This window comes from Vitis riparia, chromosome 4 (assembly GCF_004353265.1).
Source record: "Vitis riparia cultivar Riparia Gloire de Montpellier isolate 1030 chromosome 4, EGFV_Vit.rip_1.0, whole genome shotgun sequence".
In the NCBI taxonomy this organism is placed as follows: domain Eukaryota; kingdom Viridiplantae; phylum Streptophyta; class Magnoliopsida; order Vitales; family Vitaceae; genus Vitis; species Vitis riparia.
Window position 1 is genome coordinate 15,476,818 of NC_048434.1, and position 24,164 is coordinate 15,500,981.

General features: G+C 37.4%; 1 protein-coding gene across 1 annotated transcript; it reads left to right on the forward strand.

Moving 5' to 3' along the window:
• The first annotated feature begins 13,170 nt into the window (after positions 1–13,170).
• Positions 13,171–21,994, forward strand: LOC117912214. Its single transcript, XM_034826722.1, has 5 exons — positions 13,171–13,673; positions 13,837–13,887; positions 19,592–19,725; positions 21,251–21,351; positions 21,449–21,994. Exons 1-5 carry the CDS (start codon positions 13,326–13,328, stop codon positions 21,628–21,630), a joined length of 816 nt encoding a protein of 271 aa, XP_034682613.1. The 5' UTR covers positions 13,171–13,325; the 3' UTR covers positions 21,631–21,994.
• Positions 21,995–24,164: the final 2,170 nt, after the last annotated feature.

Genomic DNA, 24,164 nt, shown 5'->3' on the forward strand with positions numbered 1-24,164 from the left:
AACTATGGCTTTTGGCATCCACACCAAACAGTAAGAATAAAAGCTCAGAAACAACCAAAGAATGAAGAGGTGTAGAATGTAAGTAACAATACAAAAATCTCAGGGAACATACCTGGCAATCTGCACTCTAATTGCTCGGATTTAAGCTGTCTTCTTCCTTCAAAACCCTTAAAAGACCAGCGAGAACGAGTTCTCCTTCTTCTCACAAAGGCAATGAAAAATTCCTCATTTTTCCTCATCCCGTTTTCTCCAACAGCTCCTCATCGGAAAATCTTCTCCAAGATTGGAATCTGCCTACCTACCTCTTTGTTTTTTCTTTTTCCCATTTTCTCTCCTGCTCAAGGGTGCATGCCGTGTAAATATCCCAAAAATCATAATCAACCTTTTATTTAGATCAATAAAATCCCTTATTCACTTCTTGTTGACACTCCCTATTAAAGAAAGAATCCTTACCAACTTGCTATAATTCCTTTAATGGTGCGTGAACCCCATCTGATATGCATGTTGTTTCTTTGAAGAATCTCCTTTTCTCGTGTTCCAGCTATGCTTTCCTTTCTTGGAGAAAATTCTCCACCCAAAATTCTCGTGGGTCTGTTGCCCGCGCATCTTTCATGCAATCCTCAAATCTCATGCAAAATAAAATAAAGTGGAAAATAGGAATCATGCTATTGAAAATCGAGAATTTAAATATTACAATTTTTTAATAAATAAATAAATAAACAAATCAATAAATAATATGCTGATCACATGTACATAAAATTCAAAAAATATATTTTTTTTATGCAATTAAGAACAACTACCTCATGCAATTTTCTAAAAATATATAAGTAGAAGAATAAATAAATAAACAAACAAATAAATCAAGCACATGCAAACCATATGAGCTATGCAAGCCATGTAACCATGCAAATCACACAATCATGCAAAAATTTGATAGGTCCCAAACTCAAACAATATAAAAAATTAGTAAATGGGTTTCTCTTCGGGTGAGAAAGTACCACAAAATTCTGAATAGCAATTGATTATCCTCTCACTGATATCTTCCGGCTGCTTTAAATAAAGCAAGCCATACACGGAAACTGAAATAAAAGGAAAGCTGGAAATGGAAACAGAACAATACCCATACTAAACACAAACCATGACTAACAGAAAATGACGTAAAACTCGCAACCACAACGCCACTACCACAACGCCAGTGACCCAGTCTTGTAGGTGACCCAGTCTACCCCAGCTACATGCACTTTGCCTGCGACTCTTTCCACGTACGTCCCACGTACAATCCTGCATGCATGTCGCATGCAACTATCTTTTCACGTCCAACTTCATCCCAAATATTTGGGATTTGGCCTAAGGGCCCTTGCTGACCGTCGTGGCTTATCAATACCTCCCCCATTAGGTGGATCCTTGTCCTCAAGGTCCACGCTCAGAAACCTTTCCAATAGCTGTTTGGTGGGCTCCCACGTTGCTTCTTCTACTAGTAGAGTTTCCCAATGGACCAAACTCTCTTCGATAATCTGGGCTCCCTGTTTTATCCAGCGGCGATCTAGTATAGCCCGTGGCTTCAGTATGACTATCCCCTCGTCTGTGAATGGTGGCAACTCTTCGCTGTGGTTCACCCCATTTTCTTCGTTAGTGTTGTATCGTTTGAGTAGGGATACGTGAAATACGGGATGAACGCGCGACCCTTCTAGTAAGTGGAGCTTGTATGCGATTGGATCGATTTTCTCCAATATTTCGTAGGGCCCATAGAAACGGCTAGCTAATTTCTGGTGAACTCTTTTGAAAACGGTTTGCTGGCGGTATGGATGTAACCTTAGCAGCACTCGCTCTCCAACCTCGAACGACATGTCTCGTCGTTTTTTATCTGCTAGTTGTTTCATCCGATTAACCGAGCATGTAAGGTTGGCCTTGAGTTGTTGGAGTAATTCATCCCTGTTTCGTAGTTGTTGATCAACTTCATGCACTGGTGAGAGGCCCTCGTTGTATGAAGGAATGGTGGGTGGCAATCTACCATACAATGCTTGAAAAGGGGTCATTCCCGTGGAGATGTTGTTAGGAAGTGTCCCAAATTCCTAATTAGTATAGATTCCTTTTTGTAAAGAATATTATATAGAATATTTCTAGGTTGATATATTATTGTAATATTAGACTTCTTTATAGAATAAGGAAGGTTGTTGGAAATATCTCTATAAATATTCTAGGTCATGAGGGGAAAAAGTTTTGAGATGGAGATGGGCCTGTAGAGACTATACAAGGTGGATAGAGATGTGAGGAAGAACGGGAGGTACCCGGTGGAGCGAGAGGGCTCGTAGTAGGGTATGGATACAAGGAGTGGGGAAACATGGGATGTTTCGGGAACCCAATAGTTGTATCTGGTTATATCCTATGTAACATTCTCTATTGTATAGTGGAATCATTATCTCTCATCCGTGGACGTAGGCATGGTTGGCCGAACCACGTTAAAACCTCGTGTACCGTATGTGTGATTGTTTTATCTTTATGTTCTTGAACTAACATTGTTGGCATCAAAGCTTTCGCTGGCACTACAACTGGTATCAAAGCTTGGGTTGAAGATTTCTAGAAGAGCAAAAGATCACAAAGCACACAAGATGAAAACAAAAGGAATTTTCACTGAAGGTGGAGTCGACTGCTCTCTCGTGGTGATATGATACAAAAAGATTTGTGTCATAGAGAGATTGGAGATTAACTTCATGGAATTTGGTCCAAGGTGGAGATTGTTAGGAAGTGTCCCAAATTCCTAATTAGTATAGATTCCTTTTTGTAAAGAATATTATATAGAATATTTCTAGGTTGATATATTATTGTAATATTAGACTTCCTTATAGAATAAGGAAGGTTGTTGGAAATATCTCTATAAATATTCTAGGTCATGAGGGGAAAAAGTTATGAGATGGAGATGGGCCTGTAGAGACTATACAAGGTGGATAGAGATGTGAGGAAGAACGGGAGGTACCCGGTGGAGCGAGAGGGCTCGTAGTAGGGTATGGATACAAGGAGTGGGGAAACATGGGATGTTTCGGGAACCCAATAGTTGTATCTGGTTCTATCCTGTGTAACATTCTCTATTGTATAGTGGAATCATTATCTCTCATCCGTGGACGTAGGCATGGTTGGCTGAACCACGTTAAAACCTCGTGTACCGTATGTGTGATTGTTTTATCTTTATGTTCTTGAACTAACATTGTTGGCATCAAAGCTTTCGCTGGCACTACAACAGATGTGGTAAGTGGTATTGTACCAGTATTCAGCCCAAGGTAAGTAGAAGTTCCATTTGCGTGGCCACTGATGTACAAAGCATCTGAGATACTATTCAACACAGCGGTTGACAACTTCCGTTTGTCCATCAGTCTGCGGGTGATACGCGGAGCTGAGCTGCAGTTTGGAGCCCGACATCTTGAAGAGCTCTTGCCAGAAGTTGCTCACAAAAATTGGGTCTCAGTCACTAACGATTGATCTGGGCATCCCGTGTAGCTTAACGACACCTTCCACAAATTTTTCTGCAACACCCTTGGCCGTAAAGGGATGGGTTAAAGTAAGGAAGTGGGCTGACTTACTGAGCCTATCGACGACTACCATGATGGTATCCTTGCCCTGTGAAATCAGTAACCCTTCAATAAAATCCATCGTGATGTCATCCCATACTTGATTTGGAATGGGCAACGGTTGTAGGAGTCCTATCGGTGCCAAGGTTTCAACCTTTGCCTTCTGGCACACCATGCAACCCTTGATGTACTCCTGGACCGATCTGAGCATCCCTGACCAATAAAATTGTTGCCCTAATTTTTTGTATGTGCGCAGTATGCCTGAGTGTCCGCCCATCTTGGTGTCATGCATCTCGTGCATCAGCTTGGAACGTAAGGCAGGATCGGCTGGTACGATGACCCGTTCTTTGTAACGTAGTAGACCATTGTGCCACACATAGTGGCCGTGGGGCTGGTTCGCAGCTACCCGACTCATGTTTTGAATATACAAATCCTCCTTTGCAGCTCGCTTGATTTCCTCCCATATGTTAACCTGAGGAATAAAGATATTGTGAAGAACTGGGCTACCTTGTTTTCGTGAAAGGGCGTCAGCTGCCGAATTCTCATGTCCCGAACGGTAAGTGATCTCGTAGTCATAGCCTAAGAGTTTGGCTACCCATTTTTGCTGTTCAGGCGTAGAGATGCGTTGATCCAAAAAATATTTTAGGCTTTTTTGATCCGTCTGAATATAGAATTTTCGGCCTAGGAGATAAGGCCGCCATAGTCGTATTGCTTCCACGATGGCTAGCATCTCTTTGGCATAGGTGGACCACGATTTTTTTGCTACCCCAAGGGCCTGACTCATGAAAGCTACTGGTTTACCTTGTTAGGACAACACAGCTCCAATACCATCTCCTGATGCATCGGTTTCAATAGTGAAGATGTCGTTGAAGTTGGGCATTGCCAGTGTTGGTGTGGTGGTCATGGCTTTTTTGAGAGCCAAAAAAGCATCCTCCGCTTCCTCGTGCCACCCGAATTTGCCTTTCTTAAGAAGGTTGGTGAGGGCCCGTGCTATAATGCCATAATTTTTGACAAACTTCCGGTAATATCCTGTCAACCCTAAAAACCCACGTAGCTCAGTAATGTTAGTAGGTCGTGGCCATGCCACCATCGCTGCAATCTTACTGTCGTCTACTTTCACTCCTTGACAGGTGACTATGTGCCCCAAATACTCCAACTCTTGTTGCCCGAAAGCACATTTGCTAGCCTTGACAAAGAACTGTTGCTGCTTCAATATGGCCAGAGTCTGTTTTACATGCACCAAATGCTTGTCCCAAGTAGGACTATAAACTAATATATCATCGAAGAAAACTAGTATGAATTTTCTAAGATGAGGACGAAATATAGAGTTCATAATAGCTCGAAAGGTAGAAGGTGCATTACACAAGCCAAATGGCATAACCAAATATTTGTAATGTCCGTTATGAGTTCGGAAAGCAGTTTTAGGAATATCTAGGGGATTTACTCGTACCTGATGGTACCCAACTCTTAGATCTAGCTTAGTGAAGTACAAGGCACCATAGAGTTCATCCAACATATCCTCCACCGTGGGAATGGGAAAGCGGTCCTTCACAGTGGCAGCGTTGAGTGCCCGATAATCTGTGCAAAAACGCCAGTTTCCATCCTTCTTCTTCACTAGTAGTACTGGTGATGAAAACGGGCTCGTACTGGGTCGAATGAGGCCTGCATTTAACATATCATGGACTTGTTTCTCGATCTCCTCCTTTTGGTAGTATGCATATCGATACGGTTGGACGTTAATCGGCTCGATGCCTTCTTTGAGAGAGATGCAATGATCAACTTCTCTTATGGGAGGTAGACTTGAAGGTTCGTGAAATACTTCTGAAAATTCCTGTAATATTTTCTGCATGTCAGGATGCATTTTTCTGTTCGACTTCTGGGCATTGAGGGATAGGCATATCGCGAAAATGGAATGGCCCTGTCGAGCCTCCTTTGAAAGCTCCTTGAATGATGCGGCTTGAATAACTTCACCATTGGTCCCTTGTAACCGCCTGATCTAATTCTCCCAAAGAAACTCCATGGTTAACTGCTTCCAATTGCACACCACGGAACCTAGCATTTCAAGCCATTGAATTCCCAAAACTAGATCCAATCCTGTCAGAGGAAGAGAGTAAAGAGTTAAAGAGAAAAGAGTGCCTTGGAGGTCTACTCGCACCTCTTCGAAACACCCCTGGCATTTTAGTTTGTCCCCGTTAGCTATCCGCACAGTGAACCTCTCGGTTGGCACTATGGGCAACCTCAGTTCATGGGCCAACCTCTCACTGATGAAGTTGTGAGTTGACCCACTGTCTATGAGTATGATGATTTCGTGGGAACCGATCTTGGCAGCTACAAGCATGGTCTTAGGCGCGAACCATCCCGTTAATGCATGCAACGTAATCTCTGGTTCGAGGGGCTCCTCTCGATTTTCTTCCACTAGCTGTTCTTTTGTGGTGTCATTGCAGAATTCATTGTTGTTGTCCTCACGTCCTTCCAACATAAGTATTCGTGGCCCTTGGCATTTATGTCCTGCAGTAAACCGTTCATTATAATTAAAACATAAACCTTGGAGACGTCGCCGCTGCATTTCTTCCCAACTCAATCGTCGGACAGGTGCTGCGGGTGCTGCATGATTTGCTAGCGGAAGAGCCAGGGGAGCTCGCACTGGTGGTGCAGGTCGTGTAACCCTCCTTTGTCTCATTAGTTGGTCATCTCTCATCCGTGCGAAGCGAATAACATCTTTCAATGTCTGTGGTTTAAACATGCGGATCCCGTTAGATATCTCAGTCTTTAAACCACCCATGAAGGTTCCCACAAGAGCCTTTTGCGTCCAGCCGGTGACCCGATTACCTAATTGTTCAAATTCCCGTTGATATTCGCGCAGGGAACCAGTCTATCTGATCCGTGATAGAGCTTCGTCAAAATCCTCGCAATCTGAAGGTCCAAAACGTGCCCAAGTTCATCTTCAAAATCTGTCCATGAGAGAACTCGTCCTTCTTCTTGGAACATCCTGCGGATCCATTGCCACCATTGATTGGCCTCCCCTTCCAAGTGATAAGAGGCCAAAGAAACCTTCTGGTTATTAGGAGTGTTTTGGAATTCAAAGAATTGATTCACACGATTGAACCACTTTGTCGGGTCATCTCCGGAGAATCGAGGAAACTCTAGTTTTGCCATTTTTGAGGATACGACAAGTTGTCCCCCATTGTGGCCTTCATGGTATTGGTTACCATGATTTGGAGGCTGCTGATCTGCAAGGAATACATCAGAGAGACGGTTAAGAGTCTCTTCCAAATGTCGCAACCTATCTGGCACACCGAGCTCCATCCGGTGTAGCCCCTCTTACACTTCACCGAGCCCAGCTTCCAACAGTTCAATTCGCTCTTTATTGGTGCCCATAGTAGCCTGGCTCTGATACCAATGATAGGTCCCAAACTCAAATAATATAAAAAATTAGTAAATGGGTTTCTCTTCGGGTGAGAAAGTACCACAAAATTCTGAATAGCAATTGATTATCCTCTCACTGATATCTTCCGGCTGCTTTAAATAAGCCAAGCCATACACGGAAACCGAAATAAAAGGAAAGCTGGAAATGGAAACAGAACAATACCATACTAAACACAAACCATGACTAACAGAAAATGACGTAAAACTCGCAACCACAACGCCACTACCACAACGCCAATGACCCAGTCTTGTAGGTGACCTAGTCTACCCCAGCTACATGCACTTCGCCTGCGACTCTTTCCACATACGTCCCACGTACAATCCTGCATGCATGTCGCATGCAACTATCTTTTCACATCCAACTTCATCCCAAATATTTGGGATTTGGCCTAAGGGCCCTTGTTGACCGTCGTGGCTTATCAAAATCACCTAAAAGGTGAATCTAAGTGGGTTAGGGTGTGCCTAGGTGTCTTATGAGTGAACCTTAGTGAGATGTCCTAAAAAGAAAAAAGGAAAAACCTAAATCTAACTCACGGCTTCCAAGGGTCATAACAAAGGGTTAGATAAATCCTTCAATCAAAGTCTCTAAGATGACTCAGAAGGTAAGCTATGTGAGTAGCAATGGGCCACCGAAGAACTGTTACAAAGTACTGAAAGAACACCTAAGACATGTACTAAGTGGACAAAAGGTCTACAATAGCCAAGACCAACCATTATTTCGACCATCCCTCCAATTAAGAGGTGGTCCACTACAACCTTTAATTGGTTGCCTAACCCCATGAACTGATTGTGAATAAGTCATCTAATTGTAAGAAACCCGAGTCACATAGAATGCAAAAGATGCAGGCTAGAATGCTTACAAGGTATAATGTATCAATATAAGATAGATAAAAGTGAAACTAGAATATAATTAAATAAATAATGAATTCCAAATTTGTTATATCATGTCATGCTTTTAAGGGTTCTATCCTAACCAATGTTTCAGAATCGGATCGGTCATTGAGCCGGAAAAGTTACTGGTTCACGGTTCACTGGTCTGACCGGCGGTCCAACCGATGATGTCATAAATATATAATTTATAAATTATTAAAATTTAAAATAATTATAAAAAAAATAATTTATATATTATTTAAAAATTAAAATTTTATTTAAAAATTAGAAAATTAGTTTCAAATTTAAAATTTAAATTAAAACCATAATTTTAATTTAAAATTTAAAAATTTAAAATTCATTCTTAAATAAAAAAGCTTATTTTAAAGTCAGAAATTTATTTAAAATTGTAATGTTTTTATTAATTTAAATTAAAATAATAAGTTTTAAACATGAAGTAAAAAAATAATAAATATAAAAAAATAAATAATAGTGAAATGAGGTAAAAAAAATAATTAAAAAAAAATTGGAAGAAATGAGGAACAATTTTTCACTTTTTCCAATGGGTCGTTGGGAGAAGGGACGGTTTTCCAGTAGCACGGGGTGGGGGGGGGGGTGTGTGGTTCCAGCAAGGGAAAGGGGATGTGTTTTCCAACGTGGGGGGTGGGGGGTTTCTAGCGGGGTTGTGGGGGTCTTGCCGACGAGGGACAACAATAGTGGGGAAAAAAAAAAGTTGAACCGGACGGTTCGGTTAACCGGTCCAATTCTAGTCGACCACTTTTCAGCCTAATTGATCGAATTGGACTGGAACCTTGACCGGCCGGCGGTCGAATCGGCCAGTCTGCTCCTATTTTTAAAACCATGATCCTAACAACTACAACATATAAGTCAAATCAAAGAATGACGAATCCTTGGGGAGGTTCTTAGACAATATAGTTTACATAAATGAAGTGTGAAAATTTGTATTAAAATTTAATAAATGATTGACATGAAGATATCTCTATTTTTTGCAATATTAACCTTTGGTTGGCTAGCAAGCTAACTAACCCAATTATGGTAGTCATGGTTCATAAGTCAAGTTATTCTTAGTAGTCGACTTGAACTATAAAAAGGATTCTTCTAGATGTTGATACCACAAAGAAGAAATCTCTATCCGTTGCATCTACTAATATGGTGTTTCAACAAGTTCTTTTATGTTTGAACCCTAAACACATTATTTTTTATTTATAGTTACTCCATCATTTGTATTGATCCCTTATGCTACGTGTGGAGGATCTCCTATTGTTTAACTATACTTGAAAGGTCTTGACTTGTTCTTCCATATATCATTTTTTTTATCATTGGTTAATTTAGAGTTTTCCTTAGTATGCATCATCTTCAACTACTAAAATTTTGATTACTGATGCTAATTATAGGAGCATAGATTTTCAAACACTTGGATTTAATGGAAAAGGGTTGGATACAACAAGATCTATAGTTAGATTACTAGATGAAGTTCTACAATACCTACAAAATGACTCTCTACTAGGGAGCCATTAGGAACACCTTTGACAATTAAGTTAGTCCTCAAAAAATATTTGTTTTTTATGCATAACATGCTCATATTCATAGAAATAGTTTTTAGGTTGTGATAGATTACCTTTTTCCAAATTTAGAGAAGGTAGTAAGGATGATCCCTTTAAGCTAGGAATTATTCATGGAAATTTATCTTTATTTAATTAAGAGTTCTTACTCTAAAGGGTTTTCACTAAAGGTATATAGTCTTGAGCTATAGGATAAGTTAGCCTAAAGTAGAAAAATTATTTTTAGTGTTTAAAATAATGTATTAGTGATAAGGTAGTGGTGTTAGAGAAAGTTTACGTTTATCCATAATTTAAATATTAGTATTTATCAATTCTTAGAGATGATAATTATTATTTGTTTGAATTAGAGTAGAAGTCAAGGTTTATCCCCTCAAACATTATTTGTATATAAATATTTGTCAATCATTAATGTGAAGAATATATCATATTTTCTTAGTTTTCTTCTTTCACTAAATCGTATTAGAGCACCAAGCTTTTAGGCCTCCAAATCCTAAAGTAGTTGCCCATCACACTACTTCTCCTTTCAAAGTCATTCTTGTCAATCATTATTCTTCCCATCAATCACCTTTGTCCATATCTGCTAATTTCTCTACAATCTACAAACCTTAGCCTTAACATCTATGGCTAACAACTAAACCAATGTCATCATCATAAAAAATATCAGTACATCTCATCCCACTCTTATGGTCATTAATGTCACTGCTCAACTTCCTTCAAACTCACATCCATGAATCATCTCACATGGAAACTACAATTCCAATATCTCTTCATTGACTATGATCTACATGTCTATATTGGTGGCATTAAGCTTTGCCCACCTGTAATCATCACTACCAATGGTGTCACCTCACCAAACCTAACCTCCTCTTTTTGGTTTCGTCAACATCAATTGATTCTTAATGCAATCATTGGTTCTCTATTTGTGAATATTATGTTGTTTATTGCTAGGCTCATTACCTCTCGCGAAACATGGACCATTCTTAGCGACACATATGCTACACTATCTCGTGATTGCATTGAACAAGTGGAAAATATCTTATAAATCATACTAAGGGTTTTCAAAGTGTTAGTGAATTTATTCATCATGTTAAAGTTCATGCTGATGAACTTGCTATTCTTGAAGTGCTAATGGATGAAAAGAAAATCCTTGATGGTCTCAATGATGAATACAAAGAACTTGCCTAGGCTATGCAAGTTCGTGAAACTTCTTTCACATTTGCGAAACTGTATAAAAAAAACGTTGAATTATAAGGCCTTTTTGATGGCTCTATTACCTTAGTTGTCTTCTTTTTTGGGCATTGTAAATTTAGTCAATTGAAACGATGCCCTTCCATCGTTGGTAACAACCCCAAAGGCTAGCACCCATCACCCTCTTTCGATTGCTTACCATAGTTGACCATATCTAAACCTCGAGGATACCACTCTCCACCCTGACCCCATATCGGATACTACCAATTGTGTAGCACTTAAGGCCACAAGGCAAACCAGTGCTACTTTTTTTGGTCCATTGCAATACAACCAACTCCTTCCTCAACCTCTACTCCCACTCTGCCATCACTATGACATCTACATGCCAAGGATACTACCACCACACCACCATTATAGTTCCTTGATAGTTGTGTGTCTCATGATCTTATCATTGATCTAGGGTATCTTTCTCTTTACTCCTTATATGTTGGCTCTGATAACGTCTTAATTGGGATCACATAGGTCTTCCCCTTAGCCATACTAGCTCCACAACTTTAACCTCTCCTTTTACCACCTTTACTTTAAATAATTTCCTTCATGTTCCCAAAATGACAAGGAACGTAGCATCAATTTCTTAATTTTGTCATACTAATAATATCTCTATTGAATTCTTACCATATTCTTTTCTTATGAAGGATCTTTGCACGAGGGTAATCCTTTTGATAGGTTAGACAAATGATGGAGTACATGAATGGGCGATCAATTCTATTGCTAGTTCATCTCCATTAATCACCTTTTCTAATGTCAAAACCACTTTGTTCAAGTGGCATCATCCTTTAAGTCTTTTGACATTATTTGTAACACTTATCAATGCAATAAAAGTTACAAATTACCATTTTATACATCTTTTCTTACTTCTTCTCAACTTTTAGAAATTATATATATTTTTTATTTGGACCTCTCTAATACTATCATATGATAATTTTAAATATTATGTAATATTTGTCGATCATTACACAAAATAAATATGATTTTACCCACTTAAGGAAAAATTTCATGTCTATGATGTTTCAAAATGCTAGAGTTACCAAATAATTTGAAATTTATTTTATTGGTAATTTGTGCATGTATGAGTGTTCTTTTGGAATGGATTTAAAAAAAATCTTAGAACTCTTTAATTACATTGAGAAACAAGTTACAACATTAGAGCTCTCCATACTTCAACTTCCTCATGTCACACCCTCCTCGTGCAGCATGGTTCCCTTTGTGCATCATGGTATTGTCTTCGGCCATGATCCCCTTACTTTTTGTATCAAATATTGATGAGAGAGCAATTGATTTCACCTTCAAATAAAATTCCTTTTTGTAATCCTCTTTTGTGCACTATTCTTTTAGTTCTAAAAATCATGAACTATGGATCTGATACTACTTGTCATGCCAATGAAAGATTCAATGCAAATATGTTGATAGAAAAACACAAAAATCAAATAATCCCCATATAAAGGTATAGGGGCTTTTAATTTGGTTTAATTAACTATGCCAATATCTGCATATAAAAGAGCATATTCCACTATATATAGAGAATATAAATGAGGACAAATGATAGATATAATTATTGGGCCCTAAGAAATTTAAAGTTTCTTCATTCTTTTTATCTACATCCTAAATAGGGATGACAATGATGTGAGTTTTTTCAAGTATGGACCTTGACTTGCTCCTAATGAAACAAATTTGAAATTTAAATAAATGAGTTTAAGATGAGTTTGAGATTTTTTTAAAAACTCAGGACGGGGTCGAGGTATGTTTGGGTATTGCCTTTATTCGCTTTGCCTCACTTTGATTATATATAAAATTAAGTTTAAAAATTAATTTAATTTTTATTTTCCTATTTTTAATGTATAGATAATTATAATAATAATAAAATACATTTCAATAAAATAAGTTATAAAATTTTAATTTCTATAAAATATATTTATTTTAATTAAAATAATTTTTTTTTAAAAAATTATTATTATTATTTTTTAACTTAAATGGGATGGGACAGGGCAATTATGAACTCATACATGTCCCATCCCATTTAAGTTTTTTTAATAGGATATAAATGATAATTCTTTTGAATATATGGGGTAGGATTGGGACGAGGGCGTGATCTAGGCCTTGTTGCCATCCCTAATCCTAAACCATGAATCTTTTTACTACACTAGAGATCTCCTTCTTGTCCTTATATTTCAATCCATAAAATATAATTTTTATTAATTCATTTTGATCTCATAATATTTTCTTTTATGACTTGACAATATTTATGGAGATACTTGTAATAGTTTTCTTTCATTAGATAAGAATCTAAAATTCATAAATATTTATATGATATTTTTTTAAATGAAAATTTATAAGAATTAAGAATTTGATACACTTTTCAACATTAAAATAATTTAAATTTCCCTTGACAACCGAAGCATAAGGATGAAGTGTCTGCTCTTAGTTCACTAGACATGTAATTGGAAGAATTATGGGCGAGTAGCTTAGTTAAATTGGTTCGTCTAACAAAATTGGTCAACAGGGTGTAATTTGCGCGGGTTCCTACGAATTTAACCCAAATTTAAGCTTTCCGAGAAAATCATAAGCTTGGCAAGAAAAAGGGGATAAGCAAAACCAAAGAAACAGACACATTCGTTGTACAATTTTCTTCCCCAATATGAAACCAAGTATTCTTACAACTCAATCTTCTGTTCAATCTTTTCTACCAAACCCATATCTCCATAGCTCTCTTCACCTTCACAGACCCTCCTCCAATTTCCTCAGATTCATCTCTTCCAATCCCCAAATTCTCCCTTCAATTCGCTGCTTTTCCCACTCCTCCAAACCATTCTCAAGTCTTCACCACCAAGAGCCTCTCAACCCAAATTTTGTCCATGAAGAACCGCCGCCTGATCAGTGGAAAGTGGAGGTTCAGAGCCCTCTCGTTCCGGCTTCGGCAGTGCCGCCGGCGAAGCTGAGCTTGAATGACCGAGCCTTCTTCCTCTTGGCCTTCATTGCTTGCACGGTAATGGGTTTTCCTTGTTTTGTGCAAATTGATTGAAAATGGTTTGTGGGTTTTGATTTTTGTGGTGTGATTTTGTGTTGGGTCAGTGTTTTGAGTTTGGTGTGTGGGTTTTCGTTTTTTCGTTCGAATTTCTGATGACCCCTTTCGGTTTTAATGTGTGTAGACTTCTGTGGCGTTTACCAGTCTTGTAATTGCAGCTGTGCCAACGCTTTTTGTAAGTTATATTTCATCTGTACATTTCAACATTTGCATGCAAGAAAAATTGTAATGCTTCCATTGCGGTTTAAGTTTTCAAGGTCTGAATGATGCGTATGTGCACGTTTTGATGGTGGGAGAGAATGCTTTGCTTTAACTGTGAGCATTTCTTTCCTTTTTGTATTTAGAATGGAGACAGCATAGGCACTTCTTATTATCTAAGTACTGTGACTGGACAAGTGTCTTGCTTTAATCATTTTTGCACTGAAAAGTTTTGTTCTTTAGAAATCAATGACCTTTTGTATGGTTTTCTTGTTTTAAATGGACCGAATGATAGCCTTAAGAATTCTACTGTTTTCCCTTTAAGCACTTGTTAACTACGAATGAGAGCTGGGAATGAGTATGTTATGCCATAATATGCGTGAGTAATTGGTTTTATTCTTTCTCATGGATACATTGTCTAATGCGTTATGTTGAAGATGTTTTGTGATAGCTCTTTAGTGATTGTGTTTTTGTTGCTGATTTGATGTCTTTGGGATGCCTTGATGGTGGTTTGGTACTGGTTTGTGGTATTTTCCCATTCTTTTATGGCTATAAGTGGTGGATGTTGAAGTGCTTTTTTGGTGGCATCGTTTTTGGATCATTACAAGGTTGTTTACAGGGGCATGTGATGTGTAACAGCTCTTTTGGGTGATTGCCATTATCATGTTTTTAATGGTTATAAACTTCACTCTACCTTGTTTGAGGTTATTTGATGGATGTTCAAGTGTTTTGTTGAACTAACAATTTTCCTACAAGCTTAAATTTGTAAAATTTGGGCCCACAATGTATACCATGCACTCTAACACCCTCCTTGACAGGCAACTCCATACCTGTAGGTGGAGAGACACACAAGCCCTTAGATAAACAACCACAATCAGCCTCCTTTTGGGCTTACACCCTCCTTGACAGGCAACTCCATACCTGTAGGTGGAGAGACACACAAGCCCTTAGATAAACAACCACAATCAGCCTCCTTTTGGGCTTACTAAATAAATTGAGGATATAACTATATGGTAGTGAGATTCAAACACATGACTTCCCACCAAGCGAGGCTCTGATATCATGTTGAACTACCAATTTTCCTAAAAGTTTAAGCTTATAGGATTTGGGCTCACAACGTATATCATGCACTCTAACATGTTTCGATGTCGTTATCATCATCTTTGGATTGTATGAAGGTTGACTGTACTATTTAAACCTTTTCTCGATAGATTTTTGAGTCTATTAGCTCTTTTGGTGAACTTTTGTCGGGAGTTCTCAGTTTGTGGTTTGTTTGGGGATTATGTTTCAAAATTGGATTCCTGCAGCTGCTTGCTTGGTCTAATTAGCCGAGTGCTTGGTTAATTTTGTGGAGTTCAATTATGCAGGCCATCTTAATGTAGATGCTATGCCTTTTAATATTGATTTTTAGGAGGTTGCATTTCTTTTATTCTTAGCAAAATTATTTCATTTATGGAAAAAATTGGACAGCAAGAGCTTGACTGTGAGCTTCTGACCTCATGGAATCCAAGTTTCTTAATTCCCATTGATAAGATGAATGGATATATTTGAACTTTTGAAGTGGTTACAGTTGGTGATGATGATGCTATCAATTGTAGAAGCAAATTGATTTATATTACAGGAAGAACTGGAAGCCTTTAGATTCAAGCTTTGTAATTTGTGATGATAAAACTTGTGCTTGATGATATGCTTAATTCACTCAATATAGTATAATATTTATGGTAGGTTTTATGCTTATAGTAATTGAAGAAAACTCTAGTCTTTAGCATTGAAGAATTTGTGCATTATGATGCCTATATTATAGGGTTGTTCATTTAGACGTCTACTGGGCTTTCATAGTTCACCTTGCCCACACCCCAAAATCTCTTAAATTTCTTATCTTCGATCTTTGATTTGGTGCTTTCTATCAGCTCGCACAAGACTTGCTTATTTTCTGCTTATTCAAATTTCTCCCATGGAGAAATGGCTTCCGCTGTTGAGGATTTTCTCTCTTATTTCTAGCATAAGAGTCTTTCTCTATAGTCCATAATTTTCCTATCACTACAAACTAGTTTGTTATAATTGATTTGATACTGCTAGCTCCTTAAATTGCAGTTCTTCTCATACTACATTCCTTGATGACAATTGGGAGTGGTTGTGACCTTGGGGCTTGCCCTTTGCTGAGAGATCTCTTGTAGCATTTGAATCTCATTAGTTTTGTAACTTTGGAATTACCATAGCAGTAAAGAGCAATGTATGCTTAAACAGTCATGTTTTAAACATTTTTTTCCTGTTTCCTAAGCATTTGAGATTATTGCTTCCCAGCTAATTTACACTTTGGAATAGTCAGTGTGAGATTGGTAGGTTACAAACCATGAGTGATCTTAACACCCTGTTGGTTACAAATGGGTTCCATCTGCTCTGTCCTCTTGGGCATTACCGTGCTTTAGGGCCTTCCTCACTTCTTCATTATTTAATAGCAGTACCCTGCCTTAAATGGCAATTATTATTCTGTAAGAACATGGTCAAACTATTATTTAGAGGAAGTTATGAAGGAGAGTTGCACAAACTGGTGTTCTTTATGTAAAAGGGATGAGGAGTCTGTCAACTGCCTTTCACTGCCAGATGGCACAGTAGCTCTGGTCATTGATTTTTGCTCTGTTTGGAGCATGGGTCCTTCCAAGTTTGGTTAAGGAGTAATTGTTAAGTTGGAGCGGTTCAAATTTACTGGAAAAGGAACTTTAAAGGTTTTGAGTGCTCTCTTGCTTTCTGGCCTGGTGTATTTGGAGGAGCAAAAAATGAAGGATTTTTGAGTCGATCAAGATCTCAGCAGTGAAACTAAAGGATGTTGTTCTAATGTGCTTAGTGGAACCTTTGGCATATACAATAATTTGATTTTTATATTTTATTGGTAGTATGGGCTGACCCAGAACTTAAGGTGTTTGAATTGTATGATTGAGCTTTTCCTTTCTCCTATTTTGGTATTATGTATGCTTCTTTTTTATGTTTCCTATCCCCCTTTGATCTTTATTTCATGAGCTTATGAGATTTGCCTATAAAAGAGGTGCATAATCTATCTCATAAGAAATGAGGAGTGTTTGCCTTATTCATGAGCAATACTCAGTTTCTTAAGCCTGTCATAACTTTAAATCTAAATTTTTTTTGGCTTTTGATGGGGGTGAGTTGGGTGGGGGAACAGAGGAATTATGTTTTTTGGGAAGTAATCCTAATTTATAAACTTGGGATTGTGCACCTAATTACTTGTGTTGACACAACTTTATTGAATGGCAGGGCTGAATGGAAAAGTGAACTTTTTGTAGAGTTGGCTTGCATTCTTCTTTTGATTATTATATTTCCACTTCAAGTCCTCGACGCTCATCCAATTAGTTCCCATGCGTAGCATACAATTAATCATCTCCAATCTTTCATCATTTAAATCCTCAACCATACAATCAATTCCATCGATCTCACATGAATTTATATATTTATTTATGATCAGAAACAAACATCTTCATTCACCAATCAATTGATAAATACAAGGATGGGCAATCCTTCAAAGATGTACAAGGTTGGTTAGAAAGTACCCAAGTAACCGGATCCACAGAAACTAGCACAACCTCAAAAGGAGAAAAACAGCATATGCATGGTAGAGAAACATTAGACACTCAAGGGGGAAGGAAATCTCCAACAAAGGATGCCAAATGTTTTGCTCCTTGTTTGGCTAATTGATTTGTGACTTGGTTAGCCGAATGAGGAACCCAAAAAAGGGAACAACCCAACTCACTAGCAATATGTATGATTTTGTGCATCCACTTGTCAAACTTCTGTGAGCCTCTTTTGCTATTAGACATCTTCCGTGAACCTCTTTTTCTGTTAGTCACCCAATATATTGCACTGGCAGAATCTCCCTTTATAGTTAGATTGGATAGGCATAAAGCTTTAGCTTGTGACAAACCCTCAAATAATGCCAATATCCCACAGGAATTTAAATCTTCAAGAATTCCACAATTATGCTCCACATATGGTACTCAAATCTTCTTCTATAAAATAATGAATCTACCACAACCATATCCCATACTCAATCATCCACAATCAAGTCTCAATTAATTCTACAAATTTATATTTTCATAAAATCAAATTTCAAATTTTGAAAATTTTATTATTATAATCCAATATGGTAAAAAATTCAACTTCTCAACTTGGATTATCTTTTACCAAAATTTGCCCAATCAAATGTTGATTCATATAATTTTACTGTCCTTTTTTACTATCGAACTGACAATATATTGGTAAGTGCTTGCATTTTGAAAAAAATTGAAGGTTTTTTGGGTGGTAGTGCATGGTGGTGTTGGTTGAGAAGAGGTGTTCAAAATGATGATATGGTGTTAGGGTCCCTCTGTTTTTTTACATTTTACCTATTTTTCTTTGCTTTTCTGAATCCTAGTTTGTATTATTAACAAAGGGATTCTAGTCATGGACCTTGTTGAGAAAGGGGAGGGTCATTCCAAATTGGTATGTAGGTGTGAAAGGGATGGGGAGGATGCTGATCACATACTTTCATGTTGTTCAATGGCTGGAGAACTATGGGCTTTGAGTTTCAAAATATTTGCCATAAGTTGAATTCTTCAATGTCACACAGGCCTTGGTCATTTGGTCTGAAAAGTTTATAGATAGAAGAGGAAAAGTATGTAGGACACCTCCTGTATCCTCAGTGGCTTATTTTGGGTTTTGAAAATTAAACAAGAGTATATTTAGACCTTTACTTTTTTGGGTCAGAAGTAGTTGGCTAAAATAGAAGGTCCATTGAGTTATTGAGAGCCCAGGAATAGCAAGGTGTTCTGCTGATGTTTTTCTTTGTGATGCGTAGTGTAGCTTTGTATAGTATATGTGTAGTTGGGTTGGGGCCCACTACTGTCCTATGCAGTCTCTACATCTGTCTACCAAGAAACTAATAAAATTAACACCCAGACCTAACAACACCACCCACCCCCCCCCCAAAACACACACACATGCACACAGATAAAAGGAAAAATGGTTGAGAATCCTTCTAGCCAAAAATCCAATTCTTGTTTTAATGGGGATGGTAATGGAGCCATGGGGATTGTGATGGGTGAGGTGAGGGACAATGGAATAAAAATATGATGGGGATTTCTTTCTTTCTTTCTTTTCCTTTGCTTCTGTCTTATGGTTATTTACATATTATATCTGTTCACTTTGGATTTGTACATCTCTTTTTCTATCTAAATTCCAATTCTAATAAAGAAAACTAGAGTCCAATTTGTGGACTTAGTGTGTGATTTCAATTTCATTTGGAGGTCCAAACGCCAGATTTGGAAATAATGGTTCCAAATTGAATTCTGATCCACCACTTCCACTCCCAAAACACACACACACACACATGCACGAACACGTACCCACAAACCCACACACACACTTCCTAATAGATCTTGAAGGATCTGACTGCATTTTGACTTTCTGTGAATTATCTGAAACTGTCCTTTGAAGAAATTCAGCTAATTGAATTGATTGCTAAACTTTCATCTTTTTCATTACCTATGTGAACAGAATGTTTTATCTTACAAAGCATTTTCTTGTCCTCCTCGCTTTAAATTGATTTTGATCATGCTGGAATCAAGTGTGCATGTCTGGTTAGGAGATGGAGTTTTAATGACTTAATTTTGTTTTCTTTGTCTCTTCTACAGGCAATGGGAAGAGCTGCAACATCTCTTGCAAAGCTAGCGGACACAGCTCGTGAGGAACTCCCCAGTACAATGGCTGCAATCAGGCTTTCGGGGATGGAAATAAGTGATCTTACTCTAGAATTGAGTGATTTAAGGTGAAAAATTTAATCCTTATTTTTCAACTCATTGTTTTTATTTTAACCACTTGGAGGAATGGTATGAACAATCAATAATCATTGTTCAATTACTTTAAAGTACCAATGTTTTAGATGGATGCATTGGTACTTTCTTAATTCCAAAAAGGAAAGAAAAAATAAAAAAAAGAAGTGAACCCCTTTAGAATGGTAGTTAATTTCCCCATGTGGGAAAAGAAACTGTAAACAAGAAAAGATTCAGAACTATTTTGGCATCTCCAAAAAAGGGAATGCTGCCAGAAGCTCCAAAGATTTGGATAAGTTGCTTGTGTTATGGGTCTTTAAACTCATGCCTTGCTTCTGTAAATAGTGTTGTAGCTGATTATTATGTTTTGAATTACCAAATTAGTAGCTAATCGAGCTTCAATCATGACTTTTCCTCATGTGAGGCTCATGCAGCAAACTGCAATAGGAACTAATAGTCTGAAAATTGAAAAAATTAACTTATAGTTGTGGAGTAAAAAGTTTTTGCCGGATTGTTTGTGTTAAAACTTCTTGGAAAAGTGGATTTATTTTAGGCTAAGTCTTTAAATGAATTTACTGATCTGCAAACCAAGGGTTGTTTGCAGGCTTCTTATTCCTGATGTGTTGTTGTCTCAACAAAACATATTTCCCATAGATCTACATGCATTTATTAACAAGAATTCCCTTTACTAACATAGAGAAATCCTCCTGGTAACGACCCTTATTACTCCCAAAAGTGAACCCACAAAAATTGGGAGAGACAGCTTGCTAAAACTCATGTGAATAAGAGCAGGAGATGGAATCATTCTTACATGGATTCCCAACTGGCATGAAGTCAAGCAATCAGATTCCTTTCAACCTCCCCGAACTTGGAAGACAAAATGAAATAATCCTTCCAACTACCATCACCATTTAATAAAATTTTTCTCTGAAGATATAACTGTATATAATTGAAGCATACTCCATGGGGTTCATCTTGGTCTCCAGAACATGCAATCCAGTGTTACCTTTCTTGGAATGCACTGTTAAGATCTGAAAGTGAGATCTAGACTAGTATACAACTTTCATGCATTTACAACGAATGTAAATTTCATCTAGTGGCTCCTTTTCCCCATTTCAGGTGGCACATCCATTTGCTTTTTATTTCTTCTAAAATCACATGCGAGTATGAGGATATGCTTATCAGTTTCAGTTGGTTTACATTTTCAGCTGTATAGATATTTAGTCTTTTCAAGTTATTGCCTGAAATCCTCTGAAGATTTGTTGTAGCATCACAACAGGATGAACAGATTCTAAAAATGGGATTATTTTGATTTATCATACGCTAAAACTCCTTTATCAATGCACTGAACTATGCACTTTGAAGAAATGGAAACTCTGTTGCATAGAGCCTAAAATGGGATAATCTGCATTTTATGGTCGTCAATCTTTTCATCACCTGGGTTTCATGCATGTTTACAGTCATGTTGGTTTCAACGTGATGGTTATACTTATAATGTAATTTGTTCCATGTCGCTCTCAGCCAGGAGATAGCAGATGGTGTCAGCAAATCGACTCAAGCTGTGCAAGCGGCAGAAGCTGGAATTCGACAGATAGGCACTCTTGCTCGCCAACAGACTGCGTGTATGTTCAAAGACCTTTCTCCTGGCTTTTCCACAGTAGTTCCCATTTCTCATTCCATTCTGGGAACCAATTTTTTGTCTCTGCTATGTGTGAACAGCAATGATTCAGGAGCGGGCGAGCCTGCCAATCATCTCCCTGCAACCAGTTGTTACTGGGGCTGCAAAAAAGACTTCTCGTGCTGTTGGTCAAGCCACAAAGACCATCATCAATATGATCTCTGGCAAAGACTTCAGCTCAGACGATGAAGATGATGATGAAGTCAATAGACTGGAAAGTTGATCAAGTTTGAAATTCCTATTTTCAACATCTCCATGTACAGATCATACAAAAAAGAGGCACCGACACAAAAGGGTTGTTGTATTAGGGTGGTGTGTAAATGCTGCGAGAACATTTTCAGGTTAGAAAAGATGTCCCCAAGGATGCCCAGTTCCCATTTTAGACATGTTCTATTTATTTTCCCAGTTAAAAATTTCAGGAGATGAGCTCCTTTGAACAGGCAGATTCCTATTAGCATTTTTGTGTATGCAATTTTACATTACTTTGCCTTCATTTGTTGAGTATTTGAAGTTCTTGAAAAAGGTTCCTGAAGTTTGTAGACTCCGGCAAATTGCTTTACCAAATTTATATAATTGTGTCATTTGAAGAGACTTTTTTGGGTGGGTTGTGAAGGCCTTGAAAACTGTTTAGAAGTCGAAATATGAAATATTTTTGATATTTTTAAAAATAATTTTTATATTTAATATTTTATTTTTAATTATTAGACATGTTAGTATAATTATTTTTTAGGGAAAACTGTGTTTTGGCCCGCCCATTTGGGCCTAATAGCTTTTTCATAACCCAACTTTCCATAACCCAAAATATGTCCACGGTTCCCAAAAAAAATATAATTTTCATGCACTATCCACTGTTTATAATTTAATTTCCAAAATTACCCCCTCCAGCCTTCCATGTCAGCAGCCATCTCCTTTTCCGTGTCAGCACGGGAAGTTGTGTTTTTAATAATTGAACACAAAAATATTAAGCTTTAGAGTTAGCATTTGCAAAACCCACGACCCAACTCAAAAATTTGGGGAAACGCTCTGACTTCCTCGCTTTTTGCCCTATTCTCACCTTTTGCCTGCATTTTCATGGGTGGTTTCTGGAATCGGCGGTGGAGCTTCGTCTTCCTTTTGGAGTAATCGCAGGTGAGTTTCCATTTAACAATTTGTTTGGCTGTTGAGAAAAAATTTGGGGTAAATGTTGTTTTGTTTTGCATTGTTCACAAGCTGTCCAAGCTTTTTGATTTTTTTTTTTTTTTTTTAAAACATAAGATGCTATTTCGTAATCTGATTACGATTTGCAAGCAAAGGTGGTATTTTTCTGGCTGGCTCAAAAATCGTGGGTTTAAGGTTTTTGAAATTTAATTCCAATGGCACAATAAGATGTTATTTGGTAATCTGACCACGATTTCCAGGCAAATGTGGTATTTTTGAGCCTGGTTCAAAAATCGTGGGTTAGGGTTTGTGAAATTTAATTCCAATGGCACAATAAGATGCTATTTGGTAATCTGATCACGATTTGCAGGCAAAGGTGGTATTTTTCAGCCTGGCTAAAAAATCGTGGGTTTAGGGTTTGTGAAATTTAATTCAAATGGCACAAAAGCAAAGAGACCCCTAGATCCAGAAAACAGAGGGAGGGAAAAAAAACACAACTTTCCCTATATATTAGATGAGTGTCTCCCAACTCCCATCCCACTCTAAGAGAGAACTTATCGGCAAACAGGTCCCTTTTCTTTATTTTCCTTTATTTTCTGGTTATTTTCGACTGTCTGTGACCTTTTAACTTTCTCTTTTTAGTGTAAGTTTTGTAGAATGTGAAACTTATTTCTGATTCTGGTGTTTTGCACCTTGTATTATAACCTTTCGATTGATAAGATTATGCGAGTATTTGTGTGACTTTTTCAATGTTTTTATGGTACTCGGATTGCATAGTTAAGTTTCAATTAGGTTTTAAATTTTCTATTTTAGAATGGACATTTGAATTTCTGATAGAGCTCTTAAATTGGCCTGAAATACCTCTTTTACCTAGAGCTTTACTAGATTCCAATGTTTTTCATGGTGTATTTTATATGGAGGTGAAAATGGATTTCCATTATCTGAATTTTATTTTTTCCAATTTTTTCTAATAATTTGTTGGAGTAGTTTGCCTTTATTGTGATTATTGTAGAGAGCATGCGTATTATTTTTTTATTTTTTATTTTTCTTCATGATTTCCTTTTATGCTATGCTGGAAAATTTTGCATGATGATTCTGAGAAAAGAATGCTTGATTATTTTTTTGTTCTAATTTTTCCTACGTCCAAGTTGCATTGGACTTAAGTGAAGATGAAAAACAACATCTTCAGAATTTGGAAGATGAAGAAGGCAGGTATTAATAGATGTTATCTTCACTTTTGGCTTATGCTGTAATTTACTATAAGTATTTGTGAAATTCTTCTTTCACTGTTAGAAGTACCTTGAGCCGTCTATTAATGGTTGTGTTAGAAAGGGTGTCATAAACTTACCTTATGTTTGGTTCTTGGAAAGTAATAAGAAAAGGAAAGGAAAAAATGCTAATGAAAATGGTTTTCTCATGTTTGGGTACCATGCGAAAGATGAAGAAAAAAAAAAAAACCAAAGAAAAGGGTTGGGGTGGTGGTGGTGTCCATTTTCCTTAACAAAAAAATGAGGAAAGTTAGTGGAAATTACATTTTTTAGCAATTTAATTTTCTTTCCTTCAACTTTTCAATGGACGATCAAATAAAAGAAAACTTTTATAATTTTTTCTTATATTCTA